The sequence below is a fragment of the Danio rerio genome, chromosome 9 (assembly GCF_052040795.2).
Source record: "Danio rerio strain M-AB ecotype USA chromosome 9, GRCz13ab, whole genome shotgun sequence".
Lineage (NCBI taxonomy): Eukaryota > Metazoa > Chordata > Actinopteri > Cypriniformes > Danionidae > Danio > Danio rerio.
The window spans coordinates 14,339,239-14,359,606 of NC_141029.1; the positions used below are offsets into that span (position 1 = coordinate 14,339,239).

At 34.4% G+C, this 20,368-nt stretch overlaps 1 protein-coding gene across 25 annotated transcripts in view; it reads left to right on the forward strand.

Moving 5' to 3' along the window:
* The first annotated feature begins 4,317 nt into the window (after positions 1-4,317).
* The window catches only part of abi2a (abl interactor 2a), a 58,887-nt gene continuing 42,836 nt past the window's right edge, over positions 4,318-20,368 (forward strand). For 15 of the 25 annotated variants that reach the window (XM_087267051.1, XM_087267055.1, XM_087267060.1 and 12 more), the window contains exon 1: positions 4,318-4,470. In XM_087267051.1, the coding sequence (XP_087123177.1) occupies positions 4,354-4,470 (117 nt within the window). In that variant the 5' untranslated portion in view covers positions 4,318-4,353. 25 annotated transcript variants of the gene reach the window in all.

Genomic DNA, 20,368 nt, shown 5'->3' on the forward strand with positions numbered 1-20,368 from the left:
CGTCAAGAAGGTTGCTGGTTCGAGTCTCGGGTGGGTCAGTTGGCATTTCTGTGTGGAGTTTGCATGTTCTCCCCGTGTTCGCATGGGTTTCCTCCGGGTGCTCCGGTTTACCCCACAAGTCTAAAGACATGCGCTATAGGTAAATTGGATTAACTAAATTGTCCGTAGTGTATGCGTATGAGTGAGTGTATGGATGTTTCCTAGTACTGGGTTGCAGCTGAAAGGGCATCCGCTGTGTAAAAAAGCATGCTGAATAAGTTGGCGGTTCATTCTGCTGTGGCGACCCCTGATGAAAAAACGGAGTAAGCCGAAGGAAAATTAATGACCGATTAATACGTACATCATGGTAAAATTACATCATATTTTTCCCCAGCACGATTTCAGAAGACATTTACTATAATGTCAACTAGTGCAACGAGTTATATACCAAAATATAGTGAAAGATTATTTAAAAACCAAAGTGAGTGAATCTGTCAAAATACTAATTAATTGCAATTTTGAAATAGCTTTAAGTAATTTAATGTGTTATGCATTTCAGTATCAACTTTTCTTTTTAGAAATGTTTATATATAATATATCAGATAATATAAAAATTCTATAAAATACAAAAGGTTTTTGGCAGGTTATTGTCACAAAAGATATTTGAACCATTTTCTAGCATCCAATGTTCGACATATATATATATATATAAAATCAATTTTGTATATTTAATTTGATACAGACAATTAACATTTAGCATTTTTAGCTTTTTTTGGCTGTTTTAGCCGTTCACCTAACAGTCCAGCGGTGTGATAAACAATTAATATTTCTAATAAAACAAAAGTCTCTCTATCTCTCACATCACACACAGAAACAAACACACACAAAACAGTATACAATATATGCAAACACAAATCCATGTATGGCGTGCTTTACTGTCGTTTTAAAAAGGAAAAATGTAATGTAAAGTGAACTCATGGAGAAAGCTGTATTGTTGTGACACCACAGGGGGCGCTGTTTACAAAGGAATGCGAGACAAAAGTATTTTATTCAGCTGAAGACTTACAGGGGTGAATTTTGACACAATTAAATTACAGAAACAATGAATTTGCCTTCATTTATATCAGTGGTTCTCAAACTGTGGTACGTGTACCACTAGTGGTACGCGGGCTTCCTTCTAGTGGTACGCGGAGGAATGAAATATTACATGTACATGCTACATATATTTCAAAATTTATCAAAAATGATGTATATAGTATGCCATATATTACACATAGCCTATATTTCTGAGGTAATTTGCCATGTTTTTTTTTAACTGTGCAGAGTTGTAGCTGCTTTACTGGGCCTACTACACTACTGTATTTCAATTCTGCTCATTTTGGTGGTACTTGGAGAGACAATTTTTTTCTGAGGTGGTACTTGATGAAAAAAAATTGAGAACCACTGATTTATATAACATAATCTAAACAATAGAACTACAACAAGTAAATCAAGAAACATAAGAAAAATATAAGGAAAAAATAATAGCCAAAAAGTATGCGGTAAATAAGATAACTAGGCCTACTTTTGTTTATAGTATTAGCATACATATTGCGCTATTATTATGTCATGATTAGTGCTAAAGCTCTTCAGCCATATGAAACCTGACATTTTGATTCATCGTTTTAGAGATTTTTAAATATTTGATTAAGCATTGCAAAATACAGTACAATTGTAAAATGGTATTAAAACTCAAACAAGCTGTTTTTTCTATCTTTTTAAAATGTCATAATTAAATTAATTCCTGTGATGACAAAGTTAAATGGTCTTTCATTAATCACTAACGTCTCATAAATCACTAACTCTGATTTGCCAGAGAGAGAGAGAGATGATTTTCTCAAGCCACCATAAATGTGATATAATAAATAATATATTATTTATATTTACACACACACACACACACACACTTTTTTTTACTGCTATCTATTGTGTGTACTGTTTTTTATTATATATGTTACTTTTTATGTAAACTCTATAAATGATTTGGCAATTCATTTGTAACATTTACTTTGACTTTGGCATTTCTCACAACACTATTTACATTTGCACAACAATTAATGCATTTCTCAAAACAATTAGTCATTTGTGGACATCCAGCCTGATCTCACGAGAAAACGTAAGTATTTTAGGTTTTGCCAGTATAGTGGCTAATTCGTACGAATTCGCAGGAGTTCAGTCGTACGAAATTGTACGAATTTAAAAAGGAGGCGTGGCACCTAACCCCACCCCTAAACCCAATCGTCATTTGGGGGTGAGCAAATCGCACTAATTAGATCGTACGATTTCATACGAATTAGCCACTACATCAAAATGTTACGAATTGCCGTGAGATCATAGTAGCAGATTCTCATTCCTTCCAACAAATTGCAAATGCTTTTGGACATGCATCAATTGCTTTAATACAACACTCTGTCTGCTGTTTGTAAAATTATAATTTGCTTATGTCATGTCAGTCAAAATTAACTAAACTTGTAAACGCTGAATAGTCATTCCACATAAAACTAATAGTCCTCATTTCATTACTTGAGTCCGAACATACAAAAATGTTGAACTAGTTGTCAAAATCTGTAAAGCAAAATTTGTTTAAAAAAGAATTCCTTGAAAATGTCTTCCAAATTTTATAATTTTATGAACGATTTACAGACCTATGCATGCTGTTCAGTATACTGCAATATTGTTTACAGTTGTGCACAGGTCTACTCAAAGAAAGTTTATGTTTGTTGTAAATAAGGGTGTATTTATTCTTTCGCACAATGGTGTGAATAAATTAGAATTACAAAAAGCATATGCAGTAAAAATATTAAACATTCATATTCAGTGTCTTGCACTCAGATACCTCACTAAATGCAGTGATGCATCTTTACATCTCTACATCTTTACTGTAGTTTTCTAATGGCTGTGCAAATAGTATCTAGTGCTGTCTTGAGCATTTTCAGGAAGTGTCACCAAAATCTGACTTATTCAGCATTGGAAAATATTTACAGAGTAAACTCTCATAATGAAAACATGACAAAGACATTTGACTATCATGTTCATAAACAATGGTGGCAGGACTTTTCATCTTGATGACACTGACACTTTCATTGACGTGAATACTTGCTTTTGGGGAATGAGCTATCCATTTTGAGCAAGTGACTTACTTTTGCAGGTTATCAAATAGGTTTTGCAGTTTGTAATAATTGTTTTGAGAAATGTATCAACCGTTTTGCAAATGTAAATAATGTGAGAAATACACCAAAGCCACTGACAACATTAAATGGAATTTAATGAGAGAGAGAGAGAGAGAAGAGAGAGAGAGAGAGAGAGAGAGAGAGAGAGAGAGAGAGAGAGAGAGAGAGAGAGAGAGAGAGAGAGAGAGAGAGAGAGAGAGAGAGGTGTAAACCATGACCATAATGATGATAATACATTTCAGACAGACTGGATGGATGGATGGATGGATAGATAGATAGATAGATAGATAGATAGATAGATAGATAGATAGATAGATAGATAGATAGATAGATAGATAGACAGACAGACAGACAGACAGACAGACAGACAGACAGAAAGACAGACAGATAGACAGATAGATAGATAGATAGATAGATAGATAGATAGATAGATAGATAGATAGATAGATAGATAGATAGATAGATAGATGATGTTCTTTTGTAATTTTTGAACATCTATATAAAATACAAATAAATGAAAATGTTGATCTGCAAAAACATTCATCAAATTGTTTGGATGTTTGTTTTCTAACAGATCATGTGACATTGTAAATAATGATCAAATCAAACAAATAAATTACATTTTAAAACAAAGTTTTCACTATTGACACCTTTATATTGATATAATATTTATCTTTTCACTCTCTTTTGAACAAACAAATGCAACTTGATGAGCTAAAGACCTTAAAAATCAGCACTATTAATCAGAATGAAATGAGTTTATTGAGCATGCTTCATAGTTCCACAACAAATTGATCACATCAACTTAATTGTTTTCTCAAATTTAAGTAGGTTCAACATAAAATAATTAGGTTGTCCCAAAAACAACTTAAGAATTGTGTTGTTTTAACTTATTTTAAATAAGTAGTTTAAACAAGCAACAAAAGTAATTTGAGTGATCAGCCATTTTTGATGTATAATATTATATTATATAATATTATATTATATTATATTATATTATATTATATTATATTATATTATATTATATTATATTATATTTCAACTTTTCGCCATAGTAGGATTGGTAGACGCGCTTCCCTGCTTTCCCCAAACTCAACGGGGAGGTGAAGCGGCGGTACTTCCTGTCGCTAGTTGCGCGTGGAGGGAGAGAGAGGGAGATGTAAAGATGGCGGAGCTGCAGATGCTGCTGGAGGAGGAAATTCCAGCGGGTCGCAGAGCGTTGTTGGACAGTTTCACCAACCTTGACAGAGTCGCCGAGTACTGCGAAAGTAACTACGTACAGGTGAGCGGCGAAGGAGTACGCATTGTATGTGTTTGTGGAGTTGGGGAGGCTGGAAGTGTGTGTATGTGTGTGCGGTGGTTGTTGATCATCTGTTGAGGCTCAGCGCTAAGTACGTACAAACAACCGCGGCTTGTCCGTGTTCAGATTAACTATAAAAGTTTATGACACTCGTAGGTGAGGCTTTAAACTAAGCGGTGGCTACTTTTGGAGGGCTTGAACTTCTGTGTGCAGTGATTTGAGCGTGTAGGTAGTATTCAAGTTACATGATCATTGGGGAAACTTTGCTCTGTCAATAATGAATGCGAGTGAAGCAGCTGACAGCACTGTTCAAAACAACGCGGATAAAATTCAAATTATTTAGTCTTGTAAACGTAGACCTATATTGTGAAAATAGACGACACTTAGCTGATTGTAACCACTTTGAAGTGAAATCTTGACATGCTGTTTGAAGCATATTGTAAGTCTAAACATTACCTTTAGATTATTTTTTTGTTTTTATTTTTGTCTAAAATTTCAGTCAGTTTGTAATCTGTAAATAATTCGTATTTTATATGCTTTTTGGTACATTGCAATCATAACTGTTTTGGTGCAATCAATACTGGGGTGATAGTGTTTTTGACATGATGGTTAGTAGCCTATCATGTTTTTGGATTAGTATAAATTTCAAAGCAATTTCTTTAAGTGCTGGATAATTGAGCAATTCCATGCAAATATCAACCTTCCCATAAAAAAATAGGGTTTTACCAAAATAGACATACAGTTTCTACATTTTTTTTGTGTAAGTAAGTATTTTACAGTACTTTAAAAATACTCAGAAATGTCTCTGTCAATGTTTTCAAACTATTATATTTGATTTACCAAAGTCACACAAGTAGCAATTTTACATCTGTCACATCCATAACGGAGAGGCATCTCATCCATAATAAAGCTTTTCTCTCAAAAATGTCAAATAAAATGAAATCAATAATTTTTGTTTCATACTGAGCCAACTCTTATCTCTTTGATTAACATTACTTCTTTTGGGTTGTACAGTTAGTAGTAGTATGTTATACTGTAAACTCTGCTGACTTTTTTTGCATGTTAACATTTAATGCATGTTTATTTTCTTCTTTTAAAATTTAAAATGTATTTACAGATTGATATTTTTCTGTTCCCATAACGCTGTGGTTAGTTGTTTTGGAAAATATAAACAGATGTTTCGATATTATGTTAACATATACTTTCTATGTGAATTTATGGTTTGAGTTTTTACTACAATTGTCACATCCATGATGCTGGAATTGCTCAATTATGTTTTTTTTATGGGTGACTGAAGAGCCATGCAAATCTTTTTGTCTGTTTTAGATTTTTTTTTTAAAAATTCAATGGTAAAATCTTAATTTAATCTATATCTCCTGTACACTTTTTCTAAACATAAAAATGCAGATAGAAGCTGCGATGACATTAAACCCAAGCATACAAACTTAATGCAAATGAATTAAGCAAATTGTTAATTATAGAAAGTAAACTTTATTTTGTAGCCTCCATTTTTTCCTGTAATATTCACAATATTCTTTGCACATCTGCTCATACATTATATACTTTACATAATTGTAAAGCAATTTCTATGCCTTCATCTTTTGACTTATATCCAAAAGCAGTTTTTGTGATTCTCAGCACTGATGTATGCAAACTCTCACTTAGGAGTTTGTTAGGAGCAATATTTTTTTTAATAGCAAGGGCCAGTTTTTAAATATTTACATTATGGGATTTTAGAACAGAGTTGTGAAGGAACAAGAGTAATGAGAATGTCATTGAAGCAGACCTTCTGTCACATTTTCCATCCTGTGCTCTTGTAAGTTGTGTATTTGGACATGGAATTCTCTGTTCAGTGTGATCAATGAATGTCTATATGGGTAACTAAACTATGCCACCATCTGGAGCTCACTACATATAGGCAGCACAGCATACAAATAATGCTCTTCACATGAAGACTACTTGCGTTTTATTATCCTATATTTAAGCTAATGATGTTTTATGATTTAAAAAAAGCACATAATAGGGATGGGATGATAACCGTTTTCAAGGTTTACTGTGGTTTGAAAAAGTCAGTTTTTTTTCTAAACCGCAAATCTTTTCTGTTTTATCGTTCCTGCAGTATATATACAGATTTTTTACTTGTTAAAGACTTGTAACTTCATCCAAGCATGCTTTGGACCCGAACACTGTTTTTCACTGCCTTATTTATATCCAATGAAAGGAAAGATATTAAAAGATGCATTTTCAAGTAAAGAAATCTGTGCTTTTGAAACGAATGAAGAATCAATGATTTATCTTAATTGTTTTGACATAATTACTGTTCCAAAATATTGAAATATATTGTGTTCAATGGGGAAAAAGTTGTTGTTGTTACCTAGATATTTAAAAATAATCAGTATACTATAATGTCAATATTGCTATATATTATATTAATATTACTATAAGTCAGAATGTCTACTATTTTTTTAATCCAAGGTTAGCACAAAATCAGTTTTATCACATCATTTTTTGCTGGGTTCCAGGACATGTTGGACTTTCAGGCAATGAGCGAGCTGATGCAGCTGCTAAAGATGCTTTGAAGCAAGTAGTGATCAAATGCCAAATTCCTCCATCAGAGATGAAACCTTTTATCAACGCTTACATTTTAAACAAGTGGCAAAAGGAATGGGATGCATTAGAAAACAATAAATTACATGAAATCCAACCTGAAATTTCACACAGAATCTTAAGACATTTTAACAATCGATTTTATCAAGTAGTTTTTACCAGATGACGTATTGGGCATACAAGAATAACACTTGTTTTTTTTTTTTTTTGCTCCAAGGTGAAAACCCTACTCAGTGTTTGTGCTGCAAAACTCCTCTTACTATAAAACACATTTTACTGGACTGTCCTGCTTTTACTAATTCCAGAAGCCTTTTTTATGAAATCAACTCTTTGAAGGACATTTTTAACAAAGTGAAACCAGAAAAGATTTTATTATTATTTTTATCATGTATTATCACAAAAAATCTTATTTAATGTATGTTTTATTTTGTTTGTTGATTTTTAAATTGTATATTTGTTGTTGAAAGATTCCTGCCATGAAAATAGCCTTGGTTGCTGACATGGCATTAAATAAAAAAATACATTACATTACTAATCCAATGTTAGCATATCGTCAAAAACTGTATCTTATATTAGTTCAATTAGTTACAACACCTGCAGCAGTCTTCAGTGCGACATTTGATCAATTTAATGAGCCTTTAATGAATAAAAGTATTTATTGATTCATTTGTTACTTGGAACAGTGGAACTGCCATTGAAAGTCATTGAATAATTGTCTGATTATACACGTAGCTGCAAAAGCAGTATGTGTTAATGTTATTTAGTTATTTATTAAAAAGGAATATCTGGGTTGTCATTACATCGAAATTCAATTCCAATCGGTACTGAAATTTTAAAAACACCCATTTCCATTTGGAGTCTTTTAAAGCGGCGATTCATCAGTGGATCGCTCTTATGTCAGCTTATAAACAAACCAGCTGATCGATGTGACTTTTAAACGCTCCAGTGTCCCTCTATATGTGGTTCACTCAGTGAACAGTGGTGAGTTTGAGTAACCGATGACCATCACAGCCAGTCACAGTCATTTCTGTAGAGCATGTGAAAATCAATGGAAAATCTGTGGTTTAAAAACATGCTCCACAGCTCTTAAATGTTTGCTGGAAATAGACATTTTAAAAATTTCAGTATACTGATTGGTATCAAATTCCAGTATCGAGACAACCCTATAATAGATTCAATAAACGGACAGTTTTTTCAATACATAAATGTAGAACAGTGGCTTTCTGACTACCATAATTTGAAGCATGACATTCTTTGTAAGGTTAATGTCTGCTTATAGAGAGGTTTATTACACCCAAAAATCATCAGTATAACTCAGGTTTTGAACCCAAGCTGGAAACCAAAGGATCAGAACGAAGTTGCAGTCGGTGTTACATGCTTGTACAGATTTAGCTCTGTTAATTAAAGATATGTGAAACTCTTTGGCATCATCACGTCAGTTGCTTATCTTTATCAGACAAATCATAAGCTTGCTTTCACTGCCTCAAGGAAGATTTCTGGGTCTGTTTATTACTTAGAGTCTGTGAACCTCAGCCTTTGGATATATTCCTAAAGTTCCAGCACTTGGATTTTAGAGTGAAAGTGTTTTATTTTTTATGTTTTTTTTAAGCCCAAAGGATACCTCTGTGTTTTGCAGTGTTCTGCACACTGTCTTCTTGATGCTCTTCCATTATTAGCATTGTATAAAAATGTCCACACACCATTCAAGTGCAAAGTGTTATTTCGACTGTAGCAAGCTTGTCCATCAATAGTTGAATATACTTTAAAAGCTATGTGGACACTAGATTGTGTGGGCACAAGATTGAGTGGAACATGAAAAGGGAAGTATACGCAGGCCTTAAGGTGTGTTTGTAGCGGGGTCTATACTAGGTTGTCCAGCTTGTTTTGATTATCTTTTGTTGTGGAGAGTCCCAGTTGTAGTTGGAACCATGTATGGATGTTATGAAATGACTCAATGGTCTGTTGCGAATCCTCATGGACTCAGGGAAGGTGGGGGACGCTCTTTCTAAATGTTTGTTTTAATGGCAACCATGGAGATAATTTGACACACTTTTCTTAAGGCTTTATTTGCATGTTGAGAATGTGCTGGAAAAACTACACATTTGTTTGTTTATAAGAAACTGATAGGAATTTGTTGTTGATTCATTAGCGTTAGCTTTCTTTAGTATACAGTGACTTATACACGCTTTTTTTCCTTCGCGATAACGATTCTGATACTTGAGCTAAGGGTATTGGCGATACTAAATACTGAACCGATATCAGAGCGTGTATAGAAACAGTTGTGTATAACTAGCCCTGTATAAATTAACAGAATAATTCACTGTGTTCTTTAGACTTATACATTAATAAAACATTAACAAATACATACACAGAAGTAGAGTATTTTTATTGTCAAACATTTTTAATATCAAATTCATTGGTAATATAATTTGCTATACTTTACTGAAACAACCTCAGCCACAAATCTAACATTGTAAACAGAAAAAAAATTAAGTTTTACAGCATAAATGTATAAAAATCAGCAAAAAATAAATATAAACAAGTATGAACATTATAGAAAACATTTTCACTTTTAATTCAATTTTTAGTTCATTATACAATGTAAAAAAATGCCTTTAAAACATTTAAAATATTTGGTAACAGTAAACATGTCAGGCTAAATATTAATTTATTCATTTTTAAGGACTTCGGGGCTGGGTCGTAGGGGCAGCATTCTTATGAGAAAACCCCATACTTCCCTCCCCTCAGACACTTCTAGCTGCTCCAGGGGGATCTCGAGATGTTCCATGCAGGCCAGCCAAGATACATAGTCCCTCAGCGTGTCCTGGGACTTCCCAAAGGCCTCCTCCTGGTGCGACATGTCTCGGTGTCCAGAAGGCATCCGAAACAGATGCCCGAGCCACCTCAGCTGACTTCTCTCAATGTGGAGGAGCAGAACCTCTACTCAGAGCTCCTCACCCTATCTATAAGAATGTGCCCTGCCACTCTGCGAAGGAAATATTTTGGCCGCTTGTATCCGAGATCTTGTTCTTTTGGTCATGACTTAAAGCTCATGACTATACGTGAGAGTAGGAATGTAGATTGACTGGTAAATCAGGTTAAATAATTAAAATAAATCATTGACCTGCTTTCTTAATTATTTTACAAAATAGATCATTTTACAACCTGAAAAGGCATCTTTGAATATCTTTTTTTCTTTGGATATAAAGAAATGAAGCCACTGCACTGTTCAGGTGCATAGCACATGGATGCACATAGCAGCATGCTGGTTTATAAGCAATTTGTTTTTCAAATATTTGCTGAATCATGGGCTGACCAGGAGCTTTTGATTTGGAAGGTCGGGATCAAAACTATGTCTTAACTTCAGGTGTACGCGAGGCCTTTTTGTGCATATATTTCAAATAACTGTTTAATGCATCATTCTTTTTCTGTGGGTCTTTTAAAATGTAGTTTTATAAATATTTTTTGGGTATAAAAGCCACATTATTATTATTTTTTTTACAAAACCCTTGTATTGTGTTTATATTTTAATATGTTGCATAGTGCATATGTCATATTCATAGTTGGGAGTGAGCTGCTGGCAGTATTGGAGAATATGGAAACATATGAAATCAAATAATAAAAATGTAGTGGTGTATTATGGGCTTGGTTACAAAAAAATATTACTTCATTTGCATACAATTATGTATGTCTTCTCTTCTAATAGTTATTGTTACTCTTATGCAGCATTTTTGGCTTTTTATTCCGTGTAAACTCTTGTAGCTTTTCAGTGTGAAAAATGTGTTTGTTTTAAATTGACTTGCTGAAATCATTTTATTTTTGCGCATCTTCCAAAAAAGGTGAAACAAAATTTTAAATTTGATAATAAAATCTCTGTAAATACTGTCCTTGATTTCAGTGATGGTTGCAGCACTGCTCATACAGCCTTGGTAGCGTGCTTTTTTTCATCTGCCTGAAACTGGCCAGTTATGTATCAGTAATTGGCTTTTGAGGATAATTGTCAGCACTTTTCGTATTTTGAGCATTTTGTACTTTCGTATCATGCTGAGCTCACTAGCAGCAGGACAGTCAGTCCAGAAGGAGCTGTTATTAGACTGTAAAGAAGATGGACGCAGTAATGATGGTGCCGCTTGACAACTGAACATTTGTGAATGAAAGACATTTCAAAGGAATCCACTAAAAGTGATTTTTCTACTCTGCTCACTCAAGGGGGGTTGGTACGATTCGAATCAGTCTGTAATGAACCCACGGCTTTATCTTCTCAGAGTGATTGAAATGTTTTTATCACAGAATGGGTTTGTATGTGTTAAACTGCACTGGTTGTCCTCTGACTAAAACATTATCACACAGAGGAAAGTTTGTCAAGTCGATGCCAGTGCGAGTGTCTTTGTGAAGAATGTCTCTCCTTTTATGGACAGGATGGCAGTTGGTTTCTTTCCTTGCACTATGACTCTTTTCTGTGAGGCTAAACTCTGAGACTGCTTACTGGAGAATAAATGTTTGTCTTGTTGCTCTGCTTTTTTTTTCCTGTGGGTTTGTATGTGTGTGCTGGTGCTAAAGTGTATTAAATCCGTTCATATGTAAGGTGTAATGTCTTGATCTCATGTGATAAATTAAGCCAGTTATAGAAGGGATGGGTACCGAAACTCAGTACTTTATCGGTACCGGTACTAAATTATAAAAGACAGAAGTACCGATAAGCTCGGACGTTAACGGTGCTGTTATTGGTACTGGATAATTATTGCTAAATAAATGCTACAGTAGCATAATTTAACTGACCAACCTTTTCTAATTTGCAATATTTGATATTCATGCGCACTGTTTTCTCATGTGAGAAATGTTTGTTTTGTTCCGCCATGCAAAGAGCTCGCTCTCTCATGCCCAGCGCATACAGAGGGCTTGGCAATTAATCAAAAAGTAATCGAAATCGACATTCAGCACCTATAATTAATCATATTTTTCCAGGTCAATTTTTTTTCAAGTATTTTCTCCACTGTGTGTGGAGTCGCGTGACCTTGCTTGGTTAAGGCCAATTTATACTTCTGCGTCGAGCACACGCATATGGTCTGGTGCAGGTCTTGAGGTCGCATACCTTGCGATCACCTTTCAAAAAATGTAACTACACGTTGTTTTTTTCACTTTAAGGAAAAAAAGTGACTGTTGTAGGCAATGGTTGTTGATTTTCAACCATCTTTCAAAAATCTTTCACTTGTAATATGTAAGCATATTTACTGTACATAGCTTGTCAGTGAATGAGGACCAAAAAATAAAAAAATAAAAAAAGCAATCAGTCATTTATCATAATAGAGTTAAAATGTTCAATTAATTTTAGGCCAAATCGTCCAGTCCTACGCATACACACAAAAAAAGACTCACCCAAAAGTACACACACAGCTTGTAAGCTTGCACTATTGAATAGAATGAGTGCAGGTGTGAATACAGACTGTATACTACAGGTCAGTGAGGAATTTCATATTCTGACATATTATAGACATAATATTGTCAGCGGTTTCACCAAAGAAAAGCCTTTAAACCACACACTCGGTAGTTTGGTCTCCAATCAACATTAGACATTGTAAACAAATGACTTCCCTGTTAATCTAAATAATTATTAAATGGATAGATCACCCAACTCTGAAAAGTTTGTCATTATTTACTTTCTTTTGTATATAGAAAAAATATATCGTTATTTTGATAATACACCAACATAATTGCCATAACATAATTTTCATTCATTTGGCCTGCAGTGCTCAAAAGCAGAAAATAGGGTCAAAATCAAGTATTTGCTAAGCAGGCCAATTTTAATAAAACATTGCCTTTTTTTTATTTTTAGTGCAGAATTTTACCCCTTAAGTTGAAGTTTTTTTTTTTCAATATATTTTTTGTACCTTGTGGAAAATTTGATTTATAAAAACAAATGAGTGAGAAGTCAGTAAATAGTCGAATGATTTTAATAAGAAAATAATATATATATATATATATTTAAATGTTTTTTTTTTTAAATTGAGGATAAAATTGTTAATGTTGCACAAGGGTTAAGGCCACCAGGTATAGCAGTCAGTCACTTGAGGTCTGTAAATTTATAATAATAATAATAATAATAGTTTAATAAACACAAGCATTGTTACATTGGAAATTGTATTTTTTTCTGCAGTAGCCTAGATAAATCTTAAACATTAAAAATGCCTTTACATCACTCTATTTACAAATATTAATATGATAAACTATGCTTTAGAAATTATAAATACAATTTTTACATCGCAAGAGGTACTAAAACTATTACTTTGAATCCCAAACACAGTTAATGCATGAACATTAGCCACAGCTGATTGTTTAACTGCTTTTTGCAACTTAAAGAGGGTAGTTTCAACTACAGAGAGCACAATAAGCCAAGAAAGGTATCGACTTCTGCCAGAAAAGGCAAACATGTTGATTTTTCTCCAGTAGGATGGTTAAAGTTTTTTTGGAACCTATCTGCATGTTCCATCTGTGCCCTTTCAAATCATTGTTCATTATTTTACAGGAAATTTTTATTTTATTTGTTTCACAGTTATTGAATTTATTTTATTCTGCATTAAAAAGTAATAATAAAATAGTGTTGCTAATTCTGTTCAATTTAGTTTTTTAACCCTGTACAATGAGTACTGTTAAAACTACTGTTAAAGTACTGAACCAATAAGTGTTATAGAAAAAACATAATACGGTTTAAACCTAAACGATACCATTACCCATCCCTTATAGTGAAGTCAGTTAGACATTAACGTTGTTAATGTCTAAAATTCTACAGATGGTGACTTCAACACTTATATGATAATATTTTTGCCTCTTATACATGCGCATTTTCCAGTCACTTGAGAAAAAGAAAAAGCCAACTTTTTTGACCAAATATTTTGATTAGATAGGTGTATTAATTAAGCATTTATTAAGCCATTTAAAATTAGAAAAGGCAAATAAATTAAACTGAAATGACAAGAAACGCTGATTTAAACATGAATCATTCAGTTAGAAATACTTGTAAAATGTGCAATCAATGATTAACAATCAAACAGTAAACTTAAAAAAAAAAAAAAGTCTGATTTGGGTCTTGCAGATGTGATTGCAATATATTGTGCACTAGTCAAATTATAATACCCTAAATTTAAAGGAACACTTTACTTATTTTTTAAGTAGGCTCATTTTACAGCTCTATAGAGATTAACAGTTTATTTTTACCATTTTAGAATCCATTCGGTCGGTCTCCAGGTCTGACGGGAACACTATTAGTTTAGCTTAAAGCTTAGCATAGCATCAATTATTAAATTAAATTAGACCATTAGAATCTTGCTTAAAAATAACCACATAACAATGTGTTTTGATCATTTAAATATGTTGCCGCACCATGGCTGCAGCAGGCACTATGATATAGCAAATGACATTATAGATCTCACAAACGTTTCCATGGTTGCTAGTTTTCCAGATGCTAAATAAACAAAACTAAATATTAGAGTGATTTTTTTAAAGTTTAAGGCTCACTTTAAAGAAAGGCTTTTCCTTTTGTGGCTTATTATTAACATTATTTGTGGTTGTCTTTATGATTGTGCTCTCATGTTCTTTAGTAATGCTGCTTTACTTTAGTTTAGTAATTAGTCTCTAAACATGATTTACGCAAGATTGTTTTGTAACTTGGTTATCTTTTATTTAAACTGCTTCCAGAGATGCTTTTCAGCACTTAGTCATCTCGATTGCATCATTAATGGCATCTCAAGTGTGATCCAGATGTACATACCCATTTGGAAAAAGGACAGCGAGGCCCATCTTTCACATGTTGGTGTTCAGTAATTCGCCATCTGAGAGGGATTACAGCACAGAAGATGTAGTCAGCAGTCGTGGTTCTGTCATGTCGTCCTCTTTGAACACTCATGCAACGGGAGATGTAAAAGAGGCGAGTGAGTGTTTCTTTGTAAATTGTCCTCCAGCTTTATGGTGTGGTGCAGCGCTGCCCTCTCCTCAGGCCACAGAAACCAAATGACCAACTAGGTCAGATTAATGGACAGAATGTCAGGAGGAAGCAGGCAAAACACTGAGTAGAGAAAGAAATGCATACACAAGCTGCTATGAAAGTAATTATTATTAATAGGATTTTCTCAATTTTTGTCAAGTGGTTGCAAACAATTTATATGGGCTGAAATAAAACACACAAATTAAATGTAATGTTCAACTTAATTTGTTTGTTTAAATTCAACTCATATAAATGGTTTGCAACCGCTTACCTTTAAAAAAATGTTGTGAATCCGATAAATAATTTTTTTTTTAGTAATAGATAAATAATAGTTTGTTTTAATGCTTTTATGCTAGACATTAGCAAATAAAACTATTTTTCTTTTTATTTATGCACTCTTGATTGTTTTTTTTTTTGTGCATTTTGGTGTTTCCATTCAGCGTTTTTATGTGTATACAAATACTGTAGGTGGATGGAAAATGATAGAAATATGCAGACACTGATGATAAGAAGGAGAGAAAAAGAGAGGGGGATGGAGTATGTCAGTGTTTGTGAGAGCCCACAACTGTTTGATACAGTAAATGACCTGTTATACAGTCTGTGCTCTTCTACTCTATTGGAATGACTGCATTTATTAAAGCTGAGCTGATCTGAGCGTGTTGTGTTTTACATTTGATAAGTTTGTAGCAGCAGCTCTTAGAGGCTCAGATATATCCCTGTGATGGTGGAAAAGAGAAGTTGTGTGGGATGCATGCAGGCTACATCTGAAAATCCTTTCAGATGAGCATTTCAGAAGTGTTATTTATTCCTAAATAATTTGTCGGGTTGTTCAATATATTGCTATTTTGGAATTGATCTAAGTTTTGTGTTTTTTTTTTAATTTTTATAAAAAAAATTTTGACTTATTTTAACATAACCTGTTAAAACAGTTAGAACTTTCACATAACTACTATGCTGTAATTTAGCAAAGATTGTTTTAAAGGAACACTCTCCTTTTTTTGGAAATGGACTTGAAAAATTTATGAATCCATTCAGCCGATCTCCTGGTCTTTCATGAGCAATTTTAACTTAACTTCGCATAAATCGTTGAATTGGATTTGAGCGTTAGCATCTCGCTCTATGATAAAAAAAAAAAAAAAATTCTATTTACTTACAGTATTTACAGCTGCCTATTTACACTATATAAATATACACTATTTAAAGCACACTTGTCCCCCCTCCCTTTTCTTCTGACGGCCCGCACTCACATTACATTCGGGCCTGGGTCGCTTACGTCATCTATGATGCGCAGTTAAGTTAGCACATTCGCTCAGCACAGTGGAGATTTCTTTAGTTGTATTGTTTTAGTTGTTTGGGATACAGTGACACGCAGTCTAATATTTCATCGAACAAATCAGCCACTTTTAATACTCACATCATCAATCATAAAGTCCTCATGCGGCAGAAATTAGGAGGTTTGCTTAAGGTGCAGCTGTCGTGCAGTGGGGGTTTGCGTCTTAAATAATTAATAATATTAATAAATTAATAATAGTTCATTGAACAGTACGAATGATTAATTCATCCATATTAAACAGTCCCGTAAAAGTCTTGTCTTGTCTTCAGTTTCGGGCTCAGGTGTGCTTTGCACTCACACTACAAGCGTACTGCGACAAATTCCAAGTGAACCGTGCTCTGGCACACCTCTTCCTTGCTTAAAGTACTGTACTTTACTACATTTTAAATCATATCTGAGTAAACCCTGAAACCACGTCACTGCACCAGCAGAGTGAGGAAAAAATCTGCAGGTAAAATAGTTTGTCTATTTACTGTTACTGGAGTTGGACGTTTCGCCAGATTTTAGAAAGTTTATGAGCAAAATGCCTGTCAACCCTAGCAATGACAAGGTAAGCTACTGTATATGGGTCATTATTATTTTAGCCATGCCTGTGCCTTTATAGATGTAATTTGGAACTTTAATTTTTGATATAGCTAGGAACTACACTTTCATTTCCCCATAATAATCAAGGAACTTTGCTGCCTTATCATGGCTGCAGCAGGAGCAATGATATTATGCAGCACCTGAAAATAGTCCCTAGCTAGGTAACTAGGTGACAGTGCTGCACTACGCCTGCTGTATATCTTTTTAACTATCTAATCTAATCTAATTGTTGAAAAATATAGGCAAACGCCAAGAACATTGAGTGAATTCATAAAACACTTTCATTTCTAGTAGCATTGACAGTGGAACAGATAAATCACTATGGAGCAAGAATAAATCTCCATAGTAAGCTTAATTTAGACTGCTTTCATAAATCTGAGGCAGCAGGGATAAATTCAGCCAGGATAGCTTCAAAATCCCAGCTAATCTTGCCGTTGTGCCATTTCCCTCAGTTGACTTTGTTTGTTTTCTCCCCCTCAATTCTGGTTGTAGTCCCTTAATTTTCATCTTGAAGCATTTTTGTTAGTCAAAACAGCACTGTGGTTTTGCTTTTGTAAGGAGGGCTTTGTGCGTGCACATTTACAAAAGCTCCTCCACTGTCAGCATGGCCAGTCTGCCTGCTCAGTGCTTGTATTTGTAGCACAGGTCACTGTGTTCGTGGGTAATTATCTGCGCTTAATGACTGTTTCATTAAATCCTTGTTTCCCCGACAACAGATACAGTAATTATACTCAAACGGCCTCTAGCACCTCAAACAATTTGCACCATTAAAGCCATATGCCAAACACAAACTGTGCTTCTTTTTCACTTGCTATGCATTTCATCTCTCTTCTCCGTCTGAACTCCACTGCTTGGTTTTCCAGTCATTTTCAAATTGAAGCGGATCACCAATAAACTCCAGCCACTGAAGCCACACTTGCTCCATTTCCACATTTGGTTTGCAGCTTCTGTCTCTCTGTGTGAGTCTGTCTGGAGAGCAGCTCTAGTCTTGTAAGTGGGCTGATGTACTGACAGGCAGCAGTTATGGTTACATGAGCCATAATTCTCCTGCAGTAAAGAGAGAGCTGGGAGACAGATGCTGATATTTCTTGCTGTGACCGGTTCTGCATTCATATGCTGGTGAAGATGAAAGAGAGATGAGTCTGTGTGTGCTTGTGTAGGAGGAGAGACTGTAAGAGTCGCTTTGATTCTCCGTTTAGTCTTCCGCACATCTGTGATGCATCCTCGACTGCACATTCACATGACAACGCACATGCTGTGGATGCTACTTTTAAACTTGAGAATTGTAAAGTATCTACTTTTAATTTAAAATGATCATTTTTTTAGAAATATTTCTGTTACACAGAATCAAACGCATTGATCTGCTTCATAAGAGATGCGTTTGCCTCCTGGCTGCATGTGGTTTAGTTTAATGAGGGATTTATGCGCTTGTGGAAGCTCTAAAATTAAAGTCAATACTCAACACCATCATACAGTGTGGAATTAATAATGTATAAAAGAAATGCATTTTAAAGGTGTTTGTCTAAGAAAGTCATATTCACTGAGGTTTGTTTTTACAGTGAGTATTTATTTATTCTTTTAAGATTTAACAGTTCTTTTAAAATAAACACGTGTCCCATTATGTTTTCGGTGACCACTAGTGTACTGACCACTAAAGATCCTTAAAAAAAATAGATGCATCGATACCATTTTTTTTTTTAGAACCGATCTGATCCCGATACCAAAATTCGGAGTATCGACCAATACAGATCCGATCCCGATACTATGCCGTTTCTTTCTTTTTCTTTTTTTTTTTTAAACATAATACAGTTTCTATAGTTCTGGTGATAAACTCAAATAATATATCTTCTTTAGTAAAAATAACAGACCTATAGGCTTACTGTATATGACAGACGGAGCAATCTTACTAAAAAATGATGCTTTCTATAAACTGTAGGCTACATTATTTGAGCATTTGTTATGACATTGATAGGATCTGTTGTGGTCCAGCATATAGTTCCTTTTTTTAATATTAAGATTTGTCTTTGAAATCTGTAATAGGCTACCACTATTGACCCTAATTGATGGTAAAAAAACCCCCCAGCTTTTTAGCAAATCCTGATATTTTTCTGCAGATTTGACGCAGACTAAACTGAACTGTCTGAAGCCAGTTTTACTGATTAAATCCATTGAGTGCTGTCTTTTTCACTTTCAAAAACATAATGGCTGACCAGTCACTGCTAGTAACTGCTATGTAAACATGATTTGGTTGTAATTTATTTTATATATACAGACTTACTGCATATAACAAGACATGATCATCACCCCAGTCTAAATGTTTGAAACCTTTCCAAATAGAGCTATTCAAATCAAGTGACATTTATATCGCAAGCAAAACTCGCAGCAAAACTAAATATCGCAAGGTTTAATTTTTCCAATATTGTGCAGCCCTAATATATAGAACATGGATTTGATGTAAGGCCTATATGTAAAATTGAGTGAATATTAAAGGGTGGTTGGTACTCTTAAGTTTCTGTGAAAAAAACAGGGGCCTCATGTATCAACGCTGCGTACGCACAAAAACTTTGCGTACGCCAGGTTTCACGCTCATGTTTGGATTTACTAACGATGAAATGAACGCGGGAATGTGCGCTGGTCCACGCCAACTTCATGTCTGGCGTACGTGCAGTTCTTGTGTGTGTTTGTTTTATTTCCATTGATGACTCTTTAAGGCAGTTGTGTTAAATTGCACACTACAAAGTGTCTTTGAGCCGTGCAGTGGCAGCTGTATAAGACAGGTTCATCCGCATGTCTAGCAGGTATATAAGGTTTCCATACCATGCAGTTGACCAGCCAAACATTAAAGCACAATTTGCAGCGGTCGCCGGATTCCCCAATGTAATCAGAGCGATCGCCCGCACGCACATTGCTAAAAAGGCACCATCTGAAAATGAATTTGCATACGTGAATCAGAAACATTTCCATTCAATAAATGTGCAAATAAAATATGATGCACACACTTATTAATGATTTCTACTTGTCTTCCTTGTGGTGAAGAGTAGGCAAAATCTGATATGTAGCGGGGGAAAAAAGAATGAGTTCATCAGACGCTGGATTCGAACTGAGTTCATGCTTGAACGTGTCAAAACATGATGCCATGCGCTTTACGAGCTACGCCACTCACGCTGTTAAAGATACTTTAAAATTTTACATCTTTACATCGCACTATTTATTTTTTTAATCCACTCAGTGGATGTTCAGACCCAACTGTGTTAACCGCATCAGCTAAACTCTCCCACTCTATTTTAATCTTTTGTTATTATTCCAGACGACAAACTTGTACAAAGAGAATATGCATGTGATTCGGCGTACGCTGTGTTTCATACATCTGAATTTTT